Genomic DNA, 18,267 nt, shown 5'->3' with positions numbered 1-18,267 from the left:
CGCTCGCGTAGAGAATCGCTCCGTTTCGCGTTTCTCATTATTCTCATCGGAATATTATCTCTAGGAAAATAAAATTGAGCGTAATGAATTTGAAGAATCCGAATTCTCCTCGGAGCAAAATAACGGAAATATTTCAACGAATAACAATCAATAACAGATGCAGTAGGTAGGTATAGATCATGTTTGTAAAATTTGTCTAGCGTTCGTTCCTCTAGATTCTTCCATTCCCCGTGCTACCTGGTTTTATTTTTCCCGAATTTCGTGGCTGCATAAACGTTCGATCGTTCCGATCGTTGTTATGAAAAACTCTAATAAACGGTCTGGCTTTTTCCTAATATTCCTACTTCAATTCCGAGCTAGAAATCCGGCGAATTTTCCGCATCGATCGTTGTACAATAAAAATTCGCAACAACTATTAATTCACGCCCACTTGGCGAGCGCGCGACGCGTTCGCGGTTTCCCTTCGCCATTCCCCCACGATCGGCGACGCTATCAGCAATCGCGCGAATGGAAAAATCCTGCGGAAAAAAACTTGCGATGTTTTGTTTGCCAATGGATTCGGTCGTTATCGCCTCAAAATCGCAATAGCTTTAATCGAATTAACGAAAACGCTCGTCCGCGCGGGTCGCTCGTTCGCGGACGTTGGGCGGGTATAGAATTTCGACGGTCGGAATTATCCGAATTTTTCCAGCCTTCGGAAAATCGTCGTCGTCCACGTGACGATGATGCCCGCGTGCGAGTTATTTGATTCGCCAGACGTCGGGGTCGATGACGTCATTCAGACAAAGAGAGTTCACGCGATTCCTCCGGGCGCAGCGGCAACGCGGAGTCTATACGTATGTATGTATCCCCATCGCCGTCGCCGTTGCGTTGCGGTGTCGTCTCAGCTACGTCGGGAGCGTCGACGCAAAAGTTGCGGTGGGGGGAATCGAACCCGTGAGAATTGAGAGAGGGGATAATCCCCATTGAACAGCTGATCAGTACGAGCGCAGATCCCTCGCTCAGCAGTTGGCGTTTGACGGAGTCGCACGTGCGCTCGTACACACATCTCGATAAAGAAAGACGCTCGTTCGAATCTTTCAAAGTCGAGAGGAGCGGACTCCGTAATTATCGAACGCGAATCTATGAGTTTGTAAAACAAATCGAACGGCTCGTCGTTGGGCGCGCAGTTCGTACGTCGATTTTTTTTCGAACGATTTGGAAGACTTTTAAATCGGACCGCGCGAAAAACGCGACCTTTGTCTATGTGCGATTCAGAGTTCGAAGTACCGCGTTCTTGTCGGGCCGGCAGAAACGGCGGTTTTAACAACGATCAAATTTCCCCTCTATCGTCAAAGAACAGATCCATGAACCCCGACGACGACAGTAAAACAACAACGGGGGAGGGCAGTGCCCTCGACACGGAGTTCCATGAACATTGACCCTGCAGCATTTGAGAAACTACTACCTTTAATTCTTTCAAATTAATATCAGTTTTCCGTTACCGATAGAATTTTCTAACGAAGCGTTGCGACCCCGAAATCTAGTCCCATCCTACCCCCCTAACGTGGATTAGTTTACGATGATAATTATGATTCGATTAACCCCTGGCTCCGTTGTTTAATATCGAGTGTGATGTGAATGAGTGATCGAGTGAGTTTTTTTCGTTATATTTTTCGCCGCCCCTTGTGAATATAAAAATTAATAAAACAACGTTTTTCATATAAAAATATTAAAAAAAAAAATAAATAAATAAAAGGCGTCAGGATGCCGCAGGATGATAAAGAAGTTACGTCGGGCATCAGGATAAAAATCGGCGAAGTAGAAGTCCTGACAAAGAAGGACGGGGATCATCTGGTGTCCAAAAAAACCCGGAAGGAAAATCGGCCGAGGATCGCAAACGGGACGACCAAAAACGGAAACAATGGAAAAGGTTGGCGATGCATATTTGCGCAATAATATATAACTTACGAGAAATTTCATTTCCCTTTCCGAATGCCAGAACGATCCAGGCACGTGTGTGTGTAGTATGGCTAGTCGCGCGCGTCGTTCCAACAAAGAAAGTTGAAACGTATATCTCATTACGTATTTACGTATAGGTATAACGAAGTGTCCAAATCTAGAAAACACCGAACAGCGTTATTCAGTCTTTCACTGTAATCGAATTTTCCCAGCTTCAAAGCAGCTCTTAAAATAAATCGAATAACAACAATTTCAGTGTCTGCTGCTTCTCCAGGATAAGAATATGTATACATACGTGTATGTACAGCGTACAATGGTGCCGCGGAAAGTTGCGTGTTCCGTTGAGAAAAACGAACTTTCCTAAATAATTATCAGTTGATTATAATCTACATAAAATCGCATGCACAGCTTCGATTTGGATTTCTGATGTTTTTGTAACATTTCTAGAAAATTCGAATCTGCCGCAACTTTTTTTTCTTCATTAGCTGTACACATCGTCGATTGTGTACACCTGTTGAGCACGAGTGCAGATAACTATCTACGAAACGGTATCATAATTTTGGCTAGTACTTAAAAATAATGAAAGAAAAAAATGTACTTTTATTCATGCATTACATTATTTTATATTATAGAATTTCAATTATTGTGTTAAAAAATTACTGAAACACTGTGTCGCGTTTCGGCATCGAATGCCCTATACACATCCACATGTACGTCAGGTACACGAATACATTTCCGGTTACAACTATATGGAAAAAGCTCCGTGTGAGCGAAAAGCTCGCGTCGACTTACGTACAGCGATAATCTAAGAACGGAACCGAGCTGGTTGGGAGCTTTTCTAGAAGAAGGGTTTTTCTGTTGACCTCGATTCACCCTGTGCGCTGCCCCATTTCATTTCTCATACCTTCTCTCATATACGACGACAACGTTGCGATAAGGGGTCGTCGTCGTCGTCGTGACGGCATAGGTACGTCACTTTGCTCGCATAGAATCTGCCGCTGTTATACATTTGACATGGGACAGAAAAAAATGGAAAATAACGATACCGCATCTGCACGGTTTCTTCTCGTTTCATATCACTTGTTTCTCTCCCAATCAGTTGATAAAAATTAATCATCAACGCACACCGAATCCAACGAATCGCAGTATATATACGCCGTGATAACGCGCGTCAAATTCAATCAGCTGCGAGGATTTTTTTTTTTTTTTCTTCTACTTTTTTTTACTTTTTTGTAGGCGTGTATCGAGCGATTGTGATTATTTTTTATTATATTGTTATTGCTATGCAGGAAATCGTTTCCTCTTCGCCGCGTCGTCTCGCCTGGGATCGTTTTGCGATGTCAATTGTAATTGGCAATTAGATGATTTTTATGAAAAAAAACAATGCTTAATTGCTACGGAGGCTAATTGACGGTTGTGCTGCTGCTGCTGCTGCTACTACTTCTATAACTGCTGCGGGGGCACATCGAATAATCAATAATTTCTCTCTGATGTGGTTCGTTCGTTAGTTAGCGACGATAATACGTGAATTAATATCGCCGTTGTTGCGCACGTGTGCGCGTATATCGTTCCGTGCACGTGATTCCCACGTTTCTCGGTCATCGGTGTCGAAAAATTTGCTATTTAGGCCTCCGAGTATTCGGAGGGAGGAACGAAAAGCCGTCGTCTATGGTATCGGCGTTAATTTTTTTGTCCCTCGTGGCGAAGATTAATATTTATTCAACCCTTCGGTTTACAGGTATTTCATGACCGAGCCTCGACGGAAGCCGATCGGAATATCTTAATTTTTCTACCCCCAAAATGGAGGTAGAAAGAACCGAACGAAAGCTTTTAATGATACTTGATTCTGTGCACGACGATGTGGTTACATATTTGCGCACGCGTATCCTCCCGTCTGTATGCATGCGATTTTTTATACGCCGTGTATAACCAATTCGTTTCGACTATTCGATTGATTCGGAAACCCCTGGCTGCCGCACGCAGCGGTATCAAGGTTCTTTGAATTTTCTTAAATCACGCGATCGTGTGGATCCGTACTTTGAACGGACACAAAATTGCGGCCGTCAATCGCGCCATCGTAATACGGAAACATCATTTCTCTGTTACTTTTTATTACTGCATGTATAATGAAAAGAAAAAAACAAATTCTGCGCGTGCATCAGCGTTCAGATCGGCGCGTTGGAACGATAACGAGACCCGTGCGGTCGTATGGAACAGGAAAATGACTGAAATCGCCATTTTTTCCGGGTACCTATTAAAAGTTGATTTTTATTTTTACTCGCGAGATCAGCAAATGCCGAAGTCTTACGTGCGTCAAACTTCGGACACCGCGCAGTCATTGAGAATTTCAAATCACACTCAAAATATCGCAGATCCAAAGAAACTGAAAAGTTAGTTATCCATCAGCTGCTCCGAAAGCGGGTGAAATTCGCGCCCTTGTTCAACTCAACCCCCTAAAAACGCCGCGGTGCGGACCTGGCTGGAATCAACCCCCGTTCCGTCACATCTCGTAGTCGACGTCGACGTCGGTCGGAGGCAACGCGGGCAGCCCTTTCTCCGCAGCGAGGTGTATCGACTCGAATTTTGAGCTACCGCGGAGTGTAGCAGCAACGCGAGTAGCTAGAGAAAAGCAACCCCCCGGAGCCGTGACTTGCGAGCCGCGTTGTCTGCCCGTTTTTTTTTTCCGTTACTTTTTTGGTTTTCGCTTTCCAGTCGATATTAAAAATACATCACGCCACCGCGCACTCGAAACGTAATCCGAACATCGTTAGTTTCCCTGCGTTTTGCGATCATACGATCAAGAATCTTCGTGGTCGGCTGGTTTTTTGTTTTATTCCGTCCCCTTCCTTCCTACCCCCGTTCCGCGGCATATGTTGGGTCGATGAAGTGATTTTTTGAAACGGAAGAAAAGAAATAAAAAATAATTTCATAGCTCCCGAGATCAGAGGAAACGAATTATCTTTTAACTTTATCATTTTTCATTTCGTATCATGTCGTATCAATGACGAAGATTCGTCGGTATTTTCGAATGTCAATTGCTATGATTACAGTGTGATATAAGTTTGCGGAATTTCAATTCTTGTGATAATATACATTTTTTTTTAACTTCAACGCAAATGTCTGATGTCACAAATTTCTTAACGATGCACCAGTTTTTGTCAATTACGATATTTTTCCTATCATTGTTCGAAAAACGACTGGACATCGAAGTGGTCGAAGAGGTATCTCCGAACGGTACGCGAGAATTTGAATGAAGTGAAAAGAAAATACACATTTATAGTCGAATCGATTCATTCGGCATCATCTGCTTCGATGTGATACAAGTGTTCCGCTGTAGAAGGTACCGATGATCGAATCCAACGTCATGGTGCGATCTTATTCGAATTCACATTCGACCGAATGAAGGCCGAACATCGTCGCCTTTATCTGCGGTAATCACCCACGTGGGACATGACGAGGACAGCACTCAGTAAGAATTCGGAGAATTTTTACCCCCCTTTTTTTCCCTCCGACGTTTCCTCCTTCACTTCGTCGAACGAATCACATCTTTTATCCACCGTGTTAACTCTTTCACGTTTCATTTGCCGCAAATATAACGTTATATATATATATATGTATACCGTAGCTATGTATTTCATGCGTCTAGACCGAACTTGTACGAGATAAAAACTAAAACGGCTCAATTCCGTTCATTGAACTGAAAAATTTCTCGCGGTTTAACACCCTCTTAGATTACACCTAACCGCGTGCGTCCGAAATTTTTGTTCACCAAATCTTCCGCATGGCAGAAATAAACTCGTTCGTTTTTTTTCCGAAATTTAATCTCCACGGTATACGTTGCTGAATCGGTTCTCAAAGGCTCAAGTTTTATTTGCCAAATTCACCCCACTAGCGGTCGTCATTCTCTCTGTTGCCAATTTTCGTCGATGTTTTCACCGTTTGGAAATAAATGAGATTGATGAATAAGTAGATCTAATAAAGTCCTCAGAATGTGCTCGTAAAATCGAAGAACCCTCTTGTTTTTCAAATCTCGTATCAACGTCTGGATTTTTGAGATCAATCTTTCGCAGAAGCGTCTCCTTGATCTACGCGTATACGACAGCGAGAAATTGGGTAGTTGTCCGCGATACTATTTAACCGATCTGAACTGGATTCTAAATTGCGGACGACGTGGAAATTTCCACTAGCATACATACTCACTAATCCAGATGGAATAACCGGAGAGACGGGGTCGTCGTTTTTTAGAGAAATTTCGCCGACGGCCCCGGGCCATTACAGCTTCAAGAACAGCTCTTTGCCATTCGCGTCCTTCTGATACTTACCTCTTGATCGTTTTACCATGTTTTACTTTTTGATGCTGAACGCGTTCTCACGAGCAACGTGCAGCGTATAGTAATAAAAATGTTGTAAAATTTCTCCCATTTTTTTTTATATCCCACTTCTGTCCGACGTGAGGTGAAAAATGTTGACGAGAAGAAAAGAGAAGACCGAAACTTGAAAAAAAAAAACCCAAAAAACTTTCAACGACGTGTGACACACGAAAATCAGATAAGAAAGTTTTGATAGTTTTGAAATTTCTTCTTATCGTTGAAATCTGATCGTCGATCCTGTCCAACTGGAGATTTCAAAAACTTCCTCATATACCCTCTAGACTTTTTCTGAAAGTTGAATTTTATAATTGAAATTAATTCAATGATGATCAATTCTTTATTCGTCGATTTGATATGCGACTATGCGTCGAGAGCAACGATCAGTAGTCGATAAACTTTGATTAAAATTATCGTTGCAATATAATCTAGTTTGAATCTTTCCACTAATTTTACGTAGGTATATAACAGTCAGAATATCGAGGGAGCTAAATTTACGTAAGATGAAGGTCAAAATTTTGCCACTCAAATTCACGTGGGCGTCTCGTACGCGTGATCCTATCGTGCAGTGTAAACGTATTATTATATATATATATGAGGGGTGTGCTCGATATACACATACGGATATGATTTGATAAGCAATCTTGTATTTTTTTTTTTCTGTTTTTTTGACCTCGATAACCCAATTCACCTCGATATCGATTCTCATCCCGATAATTGTATCGCTCCATCGTACGAAATTTTTATATTACCTATTACAGTAGATTATAGATAGTAAAATATTACATAGGTATTGTTTTTTATGATACCTATACTTTTACGACGAACTGTATATCGTCACACCGGGGAATCATTTATTTCTACGCTAACCCAATTTTAGTTAATTATTTTTTTAGCGATAGAAAAAAAAAGAGATGACAAATCCGCGGCCGTATCGGCAGCTGCAGATTTCCTCCTTCGAAGGTCGGTTGGGTGCATGCACCGTTCCGCGTCAGCTGATTCTCATTACGATACATTATAGTATACAAATAGCACGTGTAATATCGTATTACTTTACATCCGTACAATAATACTACGCCATTTCGCTCGGTTGAATGCTGTCGAGTCATACGAGTCGAAGCAATAACCTCCAATGCCATTGCCAGTGAATTACATGTAACGGGGAAGTCTGGAAGAGTAGCTCTTCCCAACCTTAACTGATCTGAGCTAACCTGAATTAACTAACCTGGCCTGAGTTAATTCGTTTACATTATTTCTGCATGATATCTGCGGTGAATCACTTTCTCTGTCTCTTTGTGTTTTGTCGAGCGCTTCGAAAATAAAACTTGGGTTTTTCTCTTTTCAATTATCATTTCCCGTGCAATTTTTCAACGTCAGTCTCTGCAGTCCGTATAGTTTGTTCATCATTTTTTTTTTTTTTTTAACCGCCTTCCGATAATTCGAAGTCCTTCGGAGGCATCAGCATAATTTGGTCGGTTCGAAAGTAAATTTCAGTTAACGTTGAATAATTTTCACGTTTGGGGGGAAAAAAATTTACAGCAGTAAGAAGAAAATAACGATGATAGTTGAGAAAAAAAAGGAAAAAACAAGGAGGGGGAAAGAAGGTTGGGTCGAGTTAGGTTGCAATTTGCATACGTCAACCTGTCACAGACGTTATATCAGATATCTCATTTGACAGATAGTTTCAATTTTTCTTTTTCACTTCGAAAATAATCGGCTAAAATTTGCGAAATGGTATTTCTCGTACTGTAACTAATGTAAAGATTTTTCAAAATTTCTGAGTGAAATGGGCTCTGTCAATTTTTTCGGTTTTTTTGATCACTGATTTTCGCGCTGCAGGACGAATTCGATGTACCTCAAATTAACCTCCTACGATTCGTGATTCATTGAAAGAAGGAGAAAAAAAAGCTGAAAAATGTACTCGTAGAAAAATGACGTTTATTTTAAAGAAAAGGTACATTTTTCCAGGACTAAGAAATTTTTTAAATCTAAAGAGAAGAAACCTTCGATTTTCGTGATCAAGGTTAAATTGAAAAAGAGTAGATGAACAGATCTGCAAGTTTTTGTTCTAATCTCAATTGAGTTTGATTGGAAAAAAAGAAACTGACGTAAATTTCAATTTTTTATTCGGCAGTTTTTGCTTCCGATGAAAAGATTCCTGGCCTATATCCTGGCTTTGACATTCGTTCTCGCGGTGATTCTCCAAGAACAGAAAGCAAAGACCTCGAAAAGTCTCCGTTATTTGGGTAAAACGAATGTTCACGTGCCCACCAAGCGTCATTCGAAATTGCATTATCAGTCCTCCGTTCTTCGACTGTGCAATTTGCCTGAAGATCAGAAAAACATTGTCCCCAGTTCGGACGGGATTCGAGAAGTTCCTGAAAAACAGAACGACATTTGTTCCTGTTCGGGAGAAGAATGTAAAAAGGAATGGGGCGACTCGCGGACGCCATCGTGTCAGACTTGTCCCAAAAATTTGAATAATTATTTATCAAAAAAAACTTACGCCGGGGATTTCGACGACGGAGTCGAAATTTTTCAGAAGGAAAACCCGAAGGACACTTTCTCCGCGGATAAATTACAGAATATCGATAATTTCGTTCACAGAAATTGCCGAAAAAAATTCAACTGAATCCGTTGGATCTGAACGGCTCGGTTTCGCTGAGAAAACTTGGCTATTTCTTTTCGTTCATTTTTTATAAAATTTTCGGATAAGAGAACCGAAGGAGGCTCGAAATAGTTGACGGAAGGAGGAGTGTGACAGGTTTTCTGGAAACTGCCCAAACTCTGTGCGGGAATCGCCAACTTTAAACCGTTGCGTAATCGAAAGAAGCGAGTCCGAAAATTGAAAACTCGTTTTCTCGAAAGAAAAAAAACAGTAAAAGTGATAATCGAAAAATATTCCATAAAAATGCCACGACGTTGCACGAACTGCGCGAACGTGCAGAGGCGTCAGCAGCAGCAGCAGCAGCAAAATAATGAAAACCGCGAAGATTTATCGTGCCAAGAAACAGGAACTGACCCCAACTACGCCGTCAACAGAGGACTTTGTCTGGTGACGCAATTTTGCGGAATTTGCGGAAGGACGATTTGCAATATGATGCGAGGGGTGACCTGGACGGCGGGAACTTTATTGTGCTGTTTAACCATGTGGATGGTTTACAGCGAGCTTTCGGGGTGTGTGACCGGCTTTTTGTGGAACATGATGTACTCGTTCCTGGCTATAACCGTTTGCGGTGCAATCCTTGTCCTAATATCCGGTCCCGATTCTGACGGAGGAAATAATCAACGCGGAATCAAGCGGGAAATTCGGAACGCCAACGGAAGCCTTTCGGGATCTGTAAACACCGCGAAACAACGATACAATAATTACGGACAACAAAGCTCGAGCGAGACTAAAAGCGAAGCTGAAAATTTCAGGGAAACTGACGGCGGTGCCGAGGAGGGCGTCGGCGGGACTTCTAATTACTCTTCCCGGGCAGGAGGCAGCAAAATTTCAAAAGATGGACGCTCCGCAGGTGCCGGGGAAGCCGGAAAAACTGGGAACCTCTCCTCATCTCGTCACACCGCGAACGACGCTGAAATTAAAGTCACCGAATTTTCGTCGAGCGACAACCTCGCCGAATGCGATCCTTGTCCCGCCGTTGAAGGGAACTGAAAGAAAAGTGAAACTTCTCGCTCGTTCTTATGAAATATCGCGTTGTATACACCTCGTTATTTTGCTATACTTAGAAATGCCGCATTGCGTACAGCCCATGTACACGTCGTTTCTCGATTTACCTGAGAATTGTGTTATACATACATGAAAATTAAGGGAGCTCGAAAATTGAATATACCTTCGTAGGAAATATTGGAGACTATCGATTGTCGACATCCAGAGTATCTGCAGCTCGCAATATTTTAAACTACATATACCAATCAATCAGAGAATAAAAAAAAATATTCAAATATGGCTTTTGAAACTCGTACGTGGGTACATAGATAAATTGGCGTGGATTATACTTCGCGATCCGCAGCAGCTGTGTCATTTATTGAGTTCAATTTATTATGATTTCATTAAACGCCGACCCACATGACGTGGTTCATGGATGTTTGTCCAACAATGTGATATGTATTATAACAAAGATGCTAAATTAACGATAAGTGAGATTGATGATATCAAATCGAAAAAAGCAACATATAAATCTTCGGAATAATCCGAAATTGTATCAATTGTTGGCAATTATATGATATCCCGAGATGGCAGCGGATCACGAACCGTCCTTTAAATGAAATTACATTGGTTTTCTGACCTCTGGATGACCTCGAAATTGGCTGGAAACAATGTCAACGTTACGGACGTGACGAAGTTCGGTGCTTTGCTTTTGCATCGAACGTATTGCCGCGATAAAAAATTTACTGATTCATTACGGTTCAATTAGTTCGGCGATTTTTCGACGTCCAAATTTTCATTCTCAGTCGTGATTATTCGACCGGACTAAATTGTAACAAAAAGCGCGGGCTTCACGCCAAAAAATATGGTATATTATAACTCGTGAAAACCCGCGTCAAACGACCAACGAAAATAACTGCGGACGGTAGAGATTGACCGATTATAATTATCGGGCCATCGACCGACATTCGCCGCTCGTTCTGCAGACCTTGACACAAAAAGATGAAGAAAAATTACACAATGTGGTTAATTAAAAATTATTTGACACGCCTGTTATTTTTTTTTTTTTTATAAAAATCTGCATACTCAATGCGTTATATATCGTCGGTCTAAAAATCTTGATATCTTAAGATTCTCGAATCTTCAAAAATCGAAAAAAGAAAAATCTGAAAAATTTTGTCGCTCGTTTTATTCGGGGAGTTTCCGTTGACGATAAGGTTCTCTAAAATTTCCAGAAATTTTCCAAGAGCCCCACGCGTGTCGTAGATTTTTTTTAAAATACAATTATTCTATTCTGCACGTGTTCGTGATTCTCAAGAAACTGGGCGGAATGCCAATGAACGATGACGTTAACACATGGCGCGAAAAAGCGCACGTGTAGCAGCAAAAACCGTAAAATAATCATGGTAGCAGCTGAGAATACGTGGAGAATGTTTTTTTCACTTTTATCGTTGGCAAACTGGGTGGCATTTTGTCGTGTTTTGTGATGCTAATAGATAAATTTGTAACTTCAATGGTCATTCTTATATTTGCTCGAATTAGAAATGCAAACGGCGCGAACCGTGTATGTCAATAAAATTGCGCGTATAGTAATCCAGCTGTGTGATTTTGATCGTAAAATTTTACCGCCTAACTTACAATTGGATGATTTTATAAATTGTTTAATTTATAACGCAAACAAATCATTTACAATTCTATGTCGGGCATACTCTGCAGTGCGCTCACGCGATATCTGTATCCTTCGAGCGAACGAGTCATCATCATTATTCGTTATTCGCGTCGTTTGATCTGGACCCATTTTGAAATCCTTGGGAATTACGAATTCGTGGAACTTTGGAACATCGAGGGTGCAGGGACGGAAAATTGGCACCGGTATCGAAAACACGTGCAAATATTCCAGTGATTTTAACGCGATATTTTCGACTTCAAATAGCGATGATTGCGAGATATTCTACAAGTTTACAACGAGACTGTCATCGTTCGAAATATAATCGCGACAATTCGAACTTCCGGCTAGACGAGAAAAATTCTCAAATGATACAAATCCGACTAATTTTCTGATTTCAGTAAAAACAGCGCCGGCGGAGGGAGAGCTGGTACCCCCAGACGGAGGTTGGGGATGGCTGGTGCTCATCGCCGCCGTTACGGTGAATTTTTTGATACCGGGAACAGTGAAATCATTCGGTGTACTTTTTGTTGAATTTCTCGAAGTTTTTGACGCCTCACCCGCGGCCGCCGCCTGGATTCCGGCCCTTTGCTATTTCCTCTACAGTTCTCTGGGTAACCTTTGAAATATTCCGATAAAACTCCATAATCATTGAACGAAGAATCACATGACTCTAATTTTAACACCATAGGACCATTGTCCAGCGTCTTGTCGGTCAAATATTCCTACAGGACGGTAACGCTGATAGGCGGTACGTTTGCTGCGGCGGGGATGATGCTCAGTTACTTTGCCGATTCCGTTATTTTTCTTTGCATTAGGTAAATGAAGGTTTTTCAATCCTGCATGTTGTCAATACGAGTGACGTCTCGCGATAACAACTATTGACTTTTTCTTATTTTTATCTCTATTTTTGTTCGCCAACCAGCTATGGAGTCCTCGTGGGAACTGGAGCGGGTCTCGCGTTTCCACCCACTGTTTACATAGTGACGTCTTACTTCGTTAGACTTAGGGGGCTCGCGAACGGTCTTTGCATTTCCGGAAGCGCGCTTGGTTCGATATTTCTACCACCGGTCCTCGGAATGCTTTTAAAGGAATATGGTTACAGGTGAGATACGATATTATGACTCGATCGCTCAGACAGGAAAGGCTAAACTCGTTTTCATTTCAACAGAGGTGCCGTGCTGATAATGGGCGCTTTGACGTTGAACGTCTGGGCTAGCGCACTCCTCTATGATCCCGTAGAAAAACATCTAAAACCGGCACCGGCGAGCAACGATCCCGAGGATCCAGAGGTTGCGGAGGGAGTATCGATCACGGTAGCATCTCCGGACGACGAAAAGAACCCCAACAGCCCACTGATATCGCCGCAATCGAACGGCAACAGATCCATCACGGTACCGAAGAGTGCTTCTAGCGTTGCCTTGGAAAATTATAAAAATACACCAATTCAGGGAATCGCTCGAAAAGTTAGCGTGCCATCGGGAAATCATATGGCAGGTGAGATGCGGAGCACACCCGCGTTGCACGTTGTTCCCGAACGCGGTGATTTCGACGGTGGAAAATTGAGCAGGCGACGACCCCCTCCGAGATCTCCTAGTACTTCGTCATTCAATTATATCAGTACACCTTATCACGGTAGTACACTTTCAGCATTACATCCCGAACACGCTTCTACCCTGACTTTGAACGCGATTTCAAGCACCTTCAAAAAATCACCGGAAAAAGATTTAAAGAGCGAAAGTAAAAAGGAGAACAAATTCTTCGACGTTAGCTTATTCAAGGATCCGGTGTATCTTGTTATTCTGATATCAAATTCTACAAACGCCGTTAGTTACACAAACTTTGTAATCCTTTTGCCCGCCTACGCGATATCTTTAGGGTACAGCAAAAATATGTCATCGCTATTACTGTCGATCGTTTCCATCCTGGATTTGACCGGGCGAATCGGAGGATCGGCTTTGTCCGATGTCGCTATAATGCCGAAGCACTGGTACTTCGTAGGAGGACTTCTTGTTTCTGGAATTTCTCTAGCCCTCCTTCCCATGTCGACGTCGTACACAATGCTCGCCGTGTCCTGTGGGGTATTCGGGCTCGCCTCTGGAATATATGTTGGAATAACCGCGGTAATTATGGCAGATATGTTGGGGATGGAAAAGCTGACTTCATCCTACGGAATATCCTTGTTTGTAAATGGAATCATTCAGTTAGTCGGGCCACCGATATGCGGTCTGGTATTCGAGCAAATCGGAAGTTATGGTCCGCTTTTTACATTCCTTGGCGTCGTTCTAATCCTAGGATCATCACTGTGGGCTTATATGCCGGTGATTAGAAAACGACAAGCTAAGGAATCGATGGCAGTCGCTGTGGCTGAACGGTTATAGCACGGATATGAAAAATCAAAGAAACATAAGATGCGATGCATTCACGGTATAATAAGGATTTTTAATTGAGAAATCGTACTATATGAAGTTAAAAGTTAATATGGCGTGAGTTCGCGACTATCACAAACCTATAAAATATACTTGCGACTATTTCTAATTGTGAATAGCTGTGGACTAAGATTATATTTTTTATATCAATCTCTAGATTAATTAAATAATCCGGTAGAAGCCCTACGAGTATCTTCTTTTTTTTTTCAATCAAAATTAAAACTGAGACTCACAAGGAGCATAATACGTATGTCAGTGCATCTGTGAGGTACATTTTTTCATTCAAGCAGGTGTAGGTCTGCTGAGGTTCATTAGATTATTTTACGGAACAGGTCTCCTCTTTCTTCGAATGAACAAAATGTGCGCTTCATTGAATTTCCTGTATGAATGGTAGAGAAAAAAAAAAATTACATCACGCTACTTAATTACCGAATGATATACGAGCTGCAGCGTTCATTTAGATATACCATATGTATGCATAGCGTTATAATTAGTATACTGGACGAATACTGATTTCATCTCTCGATTAGTGTAAAACTTGCAATCGTTTCTCCTCATTAAGTTTTGAATGAATCAACGCGTCATAATCCCAGTTAAGCTTGAACGTATCGCAGCCGATTTTTCTTGTTTCCTTCAGAATCAATGATGCGAGAACCAAAAGTTTAATTTAACATAAAAATTAGACAACTATAAAAACTAATTTTAATATCAATTTATATGTATATGTATTGCATATATACGGTGCCTCTAAAGTAACTATACTAAATAAACCATAAATTTATTAACATTTATTAAGTAGGAAGATGCATTATAAGCGTCTGGCGCATGAATGTTAGATGTCAGTGAGTGTATGAATATCAACATACAGACGTGCGGAATTCTCCATTTTGACTCTTTAATAGAGATGAAGGATTCGAGATGCAATATGAATGTAGTTCAAACTAAGAAAGTCAACGATTTAGAAATTGACTCTAATAGGTTTTGTATAAAATGGAAAAAAATTTCATCCGAAAAATAAATTTCATACCTAAAATTATAGTGCGCGTGTTATAATAAAATGTACTACATGATATGCTGGTGTTAATATACATATTTTATTGTGCCGAAACAAACAGGAAGTTGAGTAAATAATATACAGCCGGTGTTTGATAAGTATCACAGCTGTGTATTATTCACTTTGTAAAAATGACTTGTAAATTTGTGTAGAATGAAAAAAAAGAAATGAACGATACAAAAGGAACACTAATCAATTGTAGTTTATCACAGCATATTTATTCAGCAAAAATATCTCGCCTTCTAGATCAACAATTGTGGTAAAACAGTCTAAGAAACATAATTCGAAAGTACTCCATAATTCATAGTTATTCTTACATTGTATGATAGTATTTATTTATATTGACATAAAAATATAAAACTGAAATCAACATTTATTATTAATAAGTTTTCAATAGAGTTGCATTTATTTGAAAATGCATGGATAGAGTTGCACAAGATAAAGTATTGTTTTGTTGTTAGTCATAAATGAATTATTGTCTACCAAAAGTACGTCGTATGTTATACCTAGTATTTGGTATATCCCATCTTCACAGTATTTTATACATTATCCAATTTAATAATATCAGCCAACCAAGTCTGATAACGAACGTTCAGATATTTGGATCACAATTGAATCAAGCACTGATGAGAAATAAAATATAATGAAATTAATTTTAACAACTTATTGAAATTGTCCTTGACCCAAAAAAGACTTGCATACATTCAGGTATTATAGTACATCACAACATTATACAAGGGAATTCAACACTGACGAGCTATTTACGAGGTCTGAATCAGAAAAACAGAATCTCTTTGTTCAGTACTTTATGTCTGACAAAGCCAAAACAGAACATCTAGTGAGAGCTCGTCTAACGATCTTATTATTTAGCGAAATGTAGAACCACGATCGGTTAGATACCTCAAATGTGAACATAAGCAGAAAAAAAAAAACCAAGCGAACAGAAAAACCCGAGATACTTGCTCTGAAGTTACTGCGTACAATGAAAATTCTATAGTCCCAGTCTGGTCTTTGCTGTGATTATTGATCTTACGATTTTACGAAGAACGTTAGAAGCAAATCTCAAGTTTTCCGATTATCGAAATCATTCAGGACTACCACTGTTGAATGTTTGAGGAGTTAACATTCATCAGAATAGCTGTTTACAAGTCAACGATTTGCAACCCACGGAATAACGTACAAATCAAGAAAAATATTGAATTATAGGTGGCGTAGTTGTAACCATAATCATATTTTTATACGATATGTATTCATTCAGCTAATGAGTTTGAAATTTACAACTTGAGTTTCACAAAGTTTTTCTAATAACCACTTTTGAGGTATGAGGCATGTCATACTATAACACCTGAATTTAAAAAATCAGACTTCATGTGTTATCCAGACGCATTGTATTACAATGCTACTAAGAGAACAGTTTTTAGTGGTGATTGATTGATCAGTTAGTCCATATCTTTTTCATTGCTGAAAAGGAGGGACTTTTTGTATAGTAGACGAAAGAAAATTAAAAAAAACATCACAATACTCATAAATTCTTCCACTGCCAGCTACCGGTCATACGCGATCGACCATCTTTACACCTGACTCGCGATTAAAACACTATTCCAAAAATAATGGTCATGGAATAGATACTAAATAGATTTAAAGCAACAATGTGAAACTGACACAAGAAAAGTTACGTTGCTCTCGCAGTCCTAAACCTCAGCTCATTTGATATCTGTGAGTAGATGTATTTCATACAACGCGACACATACCTCATGGCTTCCATGCTACCATGCCCATTTTGTTATTCAATTCTTGTAAGATGAGTGAACAGGTGAGTTGTTTATCTGGTGAAAGTGCACTAACCCCTTCGGTTTCTTCATCATCATCCCCTGCTCCGACACTTCCTCCACTTTTGCCTTTTCCTTTTCCTCGTCTTTTTCTTTTTTTATTAAGTTGTCTGCAGTCAATATCTGTTCCTGATTCTGTGGCTCGTTTGATCTGTGAAAACAAAACATGTATCATCATCACTTACGGTTCATAAATCAAACAGCAAGAGAAGATATCACTTATAATGTACCATACATAAGCAAATGCCAGGTAGAGACAAACATATGTTGATCAATTAGATTTTGGAAATAGCTATTTTTTAATGGTACATCAAAAATACTTGTAGAATGAAAAAAGACGTAGATAGATGGAGTCTGATACCTTGGCACTTTTTCGTGTCTGTTTGTCATATTCTAAAGCATCGTAGTAATTTGGTTTTTCACGCTTAATGCGATTCGTCCGTCTAGTTTTCATTACACCCCCGTCGGGGCTTGGTGGGCTCTTGATAGAACTCCTGCGCGCATTAAAAAATGAGTGCCCACATGGGCAGGCCTTGCAGGCCACAGGGACCTGAAAATTAAGAAACCAATATAATCGCTACAAAGAGATGATTAAAATCAATTTTCATTGTGTATGAGAATACTAAGTTTACAAAATGAAGACGTCATGAAAAAAAGTAAACTAAATTTGAATCATTCCATCATATGTCATGGGGGATTAAAAGATCAAGTAAGGAAACATTTAATAAGAAATTGTTTCCATCAAACTGGTACGTTGATTTATACAAGATACTACAATTACTTCACTAATGTTTGTGCTGATTTCTAACTACACTGAGTACCTAAAGCCGATTGAAAAACTAGACTTCGAAGCAGAATAATAGCAAGTGATGAAGGTTATGGATATAAACAAAATCAGCGAACTAGAAATTTTTACCTGTTGTTCACATTTCGGGCACCCTTTGCTAATTGTTTTAGTTTTAGCCATTTTGTGCTCGAATATCTAAAAATTCCAGGTCATATTTTGCTCTGGTATTATTGATAAAACACTTTCAAGATAAATTGTTCACTGATAAACACAGCTACCTATTTACATACGTTTCAATAGAGAATTAGAAAATTGGCAGCATTGGTATGTATCAAATAATTTTTATAAGAAAAAAAAAAAAATAACTATCTTCAGTCGAATGCTGCTATTGTAACATGATTTTTATAAAAGCGATACATAGTGCTTAAACGGCTCAAAAGACATTTCAATAAGAGAAAAATAATTAATTACCTCCAGTAACCTGCAAGGCACCAGTCAACAGCCACGAATGCTTGGACTCAAAAATAATCCGCGTTTTATAA

The 18,267-nt window shown here is 40.0% G+C and overlaps 2 protein-coding genes across 3 annotated transcripts; one reads left to right on the top strand and one right to left on the bottom strand.

The window, feature by feature from the left end:
- The first annotated feature begins 960 nt into the window (after positions 1 to 960).
- LOC105683726 (monocarboxylate transporter 13-like) lies at positions 961 to 15,762 on the top strand. Of its 2 annotated transcripts, none has more exons than XM_012396515.3 (5): positions 961 to 1,912; positions 12,028 to 12,240; positions 12,318 to 12,444; positions 12,552 to 12,731; positions 12,798 to 15,762. In XM_012396515.3, exons 1-5 carry the CDS (start codon positions 1,747 to 1,749, stop codon positions 14,005 to 14,007), a joined length of 1,896 nt encoding a protein of 631 aa, XP_012251938.2. In that variant the 5' UTR covers positions 961 to 1,746; the 3' UTR covers positions 14,008 to 15,762. The 2 variants fall into 2 exon arrangements, with proteins under 2 accessions (XP_012251938.2, XP_012251939.2); XM_012396516.3 differs by lacking the exon at positions 961 to 1,912 and adding an exon at positions 5,050 to 5,410.
- LOC105683728 (UPF0547 protein C16orf87 homolog) lies at positions 15,306 to 18,267 on the bottom strand. The gene is made up of 4 exons (XM_020851081.2): positions 18,197 to 18,267; positions 17,855 to 17,920; positions 17,300 to 17,488; positions 15,306 to 17,089 (listed from the first exon to the last, which is right to left on the bottom strand). The coding sequence occupies exons 2-4, from the start codon at positions 17,903 to 17,905 to the stop codon at positions 16,862 to 16,864; spliced, it is 468 nt and encodes a 155-aa protein (XP_020706740.1). The 5' UTR covers positions 17,906 to 17,920; positions 18,197 to 18,267; the 3' UTR covers positions 15,306 to 16,861.

This window comes from Athalia rosae, chromosome 1, assembly GCF_917208135.1.
Source record: "Athalia rosae chromosome 1, iyAthRosa1.1, whole genome shotgun sequence".
NCBI lineage: Eukaryota > Metazoa > Arthropoda > Insecta > Hymenoptera > Athaliidae > Athalia > Athalia rosae.
Note: the sequence above shows the minus strand (reverse complement) of the source record. Positions and strands in the feature narration are given on the sequence as shown.

Excerpts from the sequence above, each read along its gene's own strand:
- LOC105683726 (XM_012396515.3), top strand. The coding sequence starts at position 1,747 with ATGCCGCAGGATGATAAAGAAGTTACGTCGGGCATCAGGATAAAAATC. Across the intron at positions 12,445-12,551 it reads GTTATTTTTCTTTGCATTAG|CTATGGAGTCCTCGTGGGAA; the intron begins GTAAATGAAGGT and ends TTCGCCAACCAG. Across the intron at positions 12,732-12,797 it reads TTAAAGGAATATGGTTACAG|AGGTGCCGTGCTGATAATGG; the intron begins GTGAGATACGAT and ends TCATTTCAACAG.
- LOC105683728 (XM_020851081.2), bottom strand. The coding sequence starts at position 17,905 with ATGGCTAAAACTAAAACAATTAGCAAAGGGTGCCCGAAATGTGAACAA. Across the intron at positions 17,489-17,854 it reads GCCCGAAATGTGAACAACAG|GTCCCTGTGGCCTGCAAGGC; the intron begins GTAAAAATTTCT and ends CTTAATTTTCAG. Across the intron at positions 17,090-17,299 it reads AGACACGAAAAAGTGCCAAG|ATCAAACGAGCCACAGAATC; the intron begins GTATCAGACTCC and ends TTGTTTTCACAG.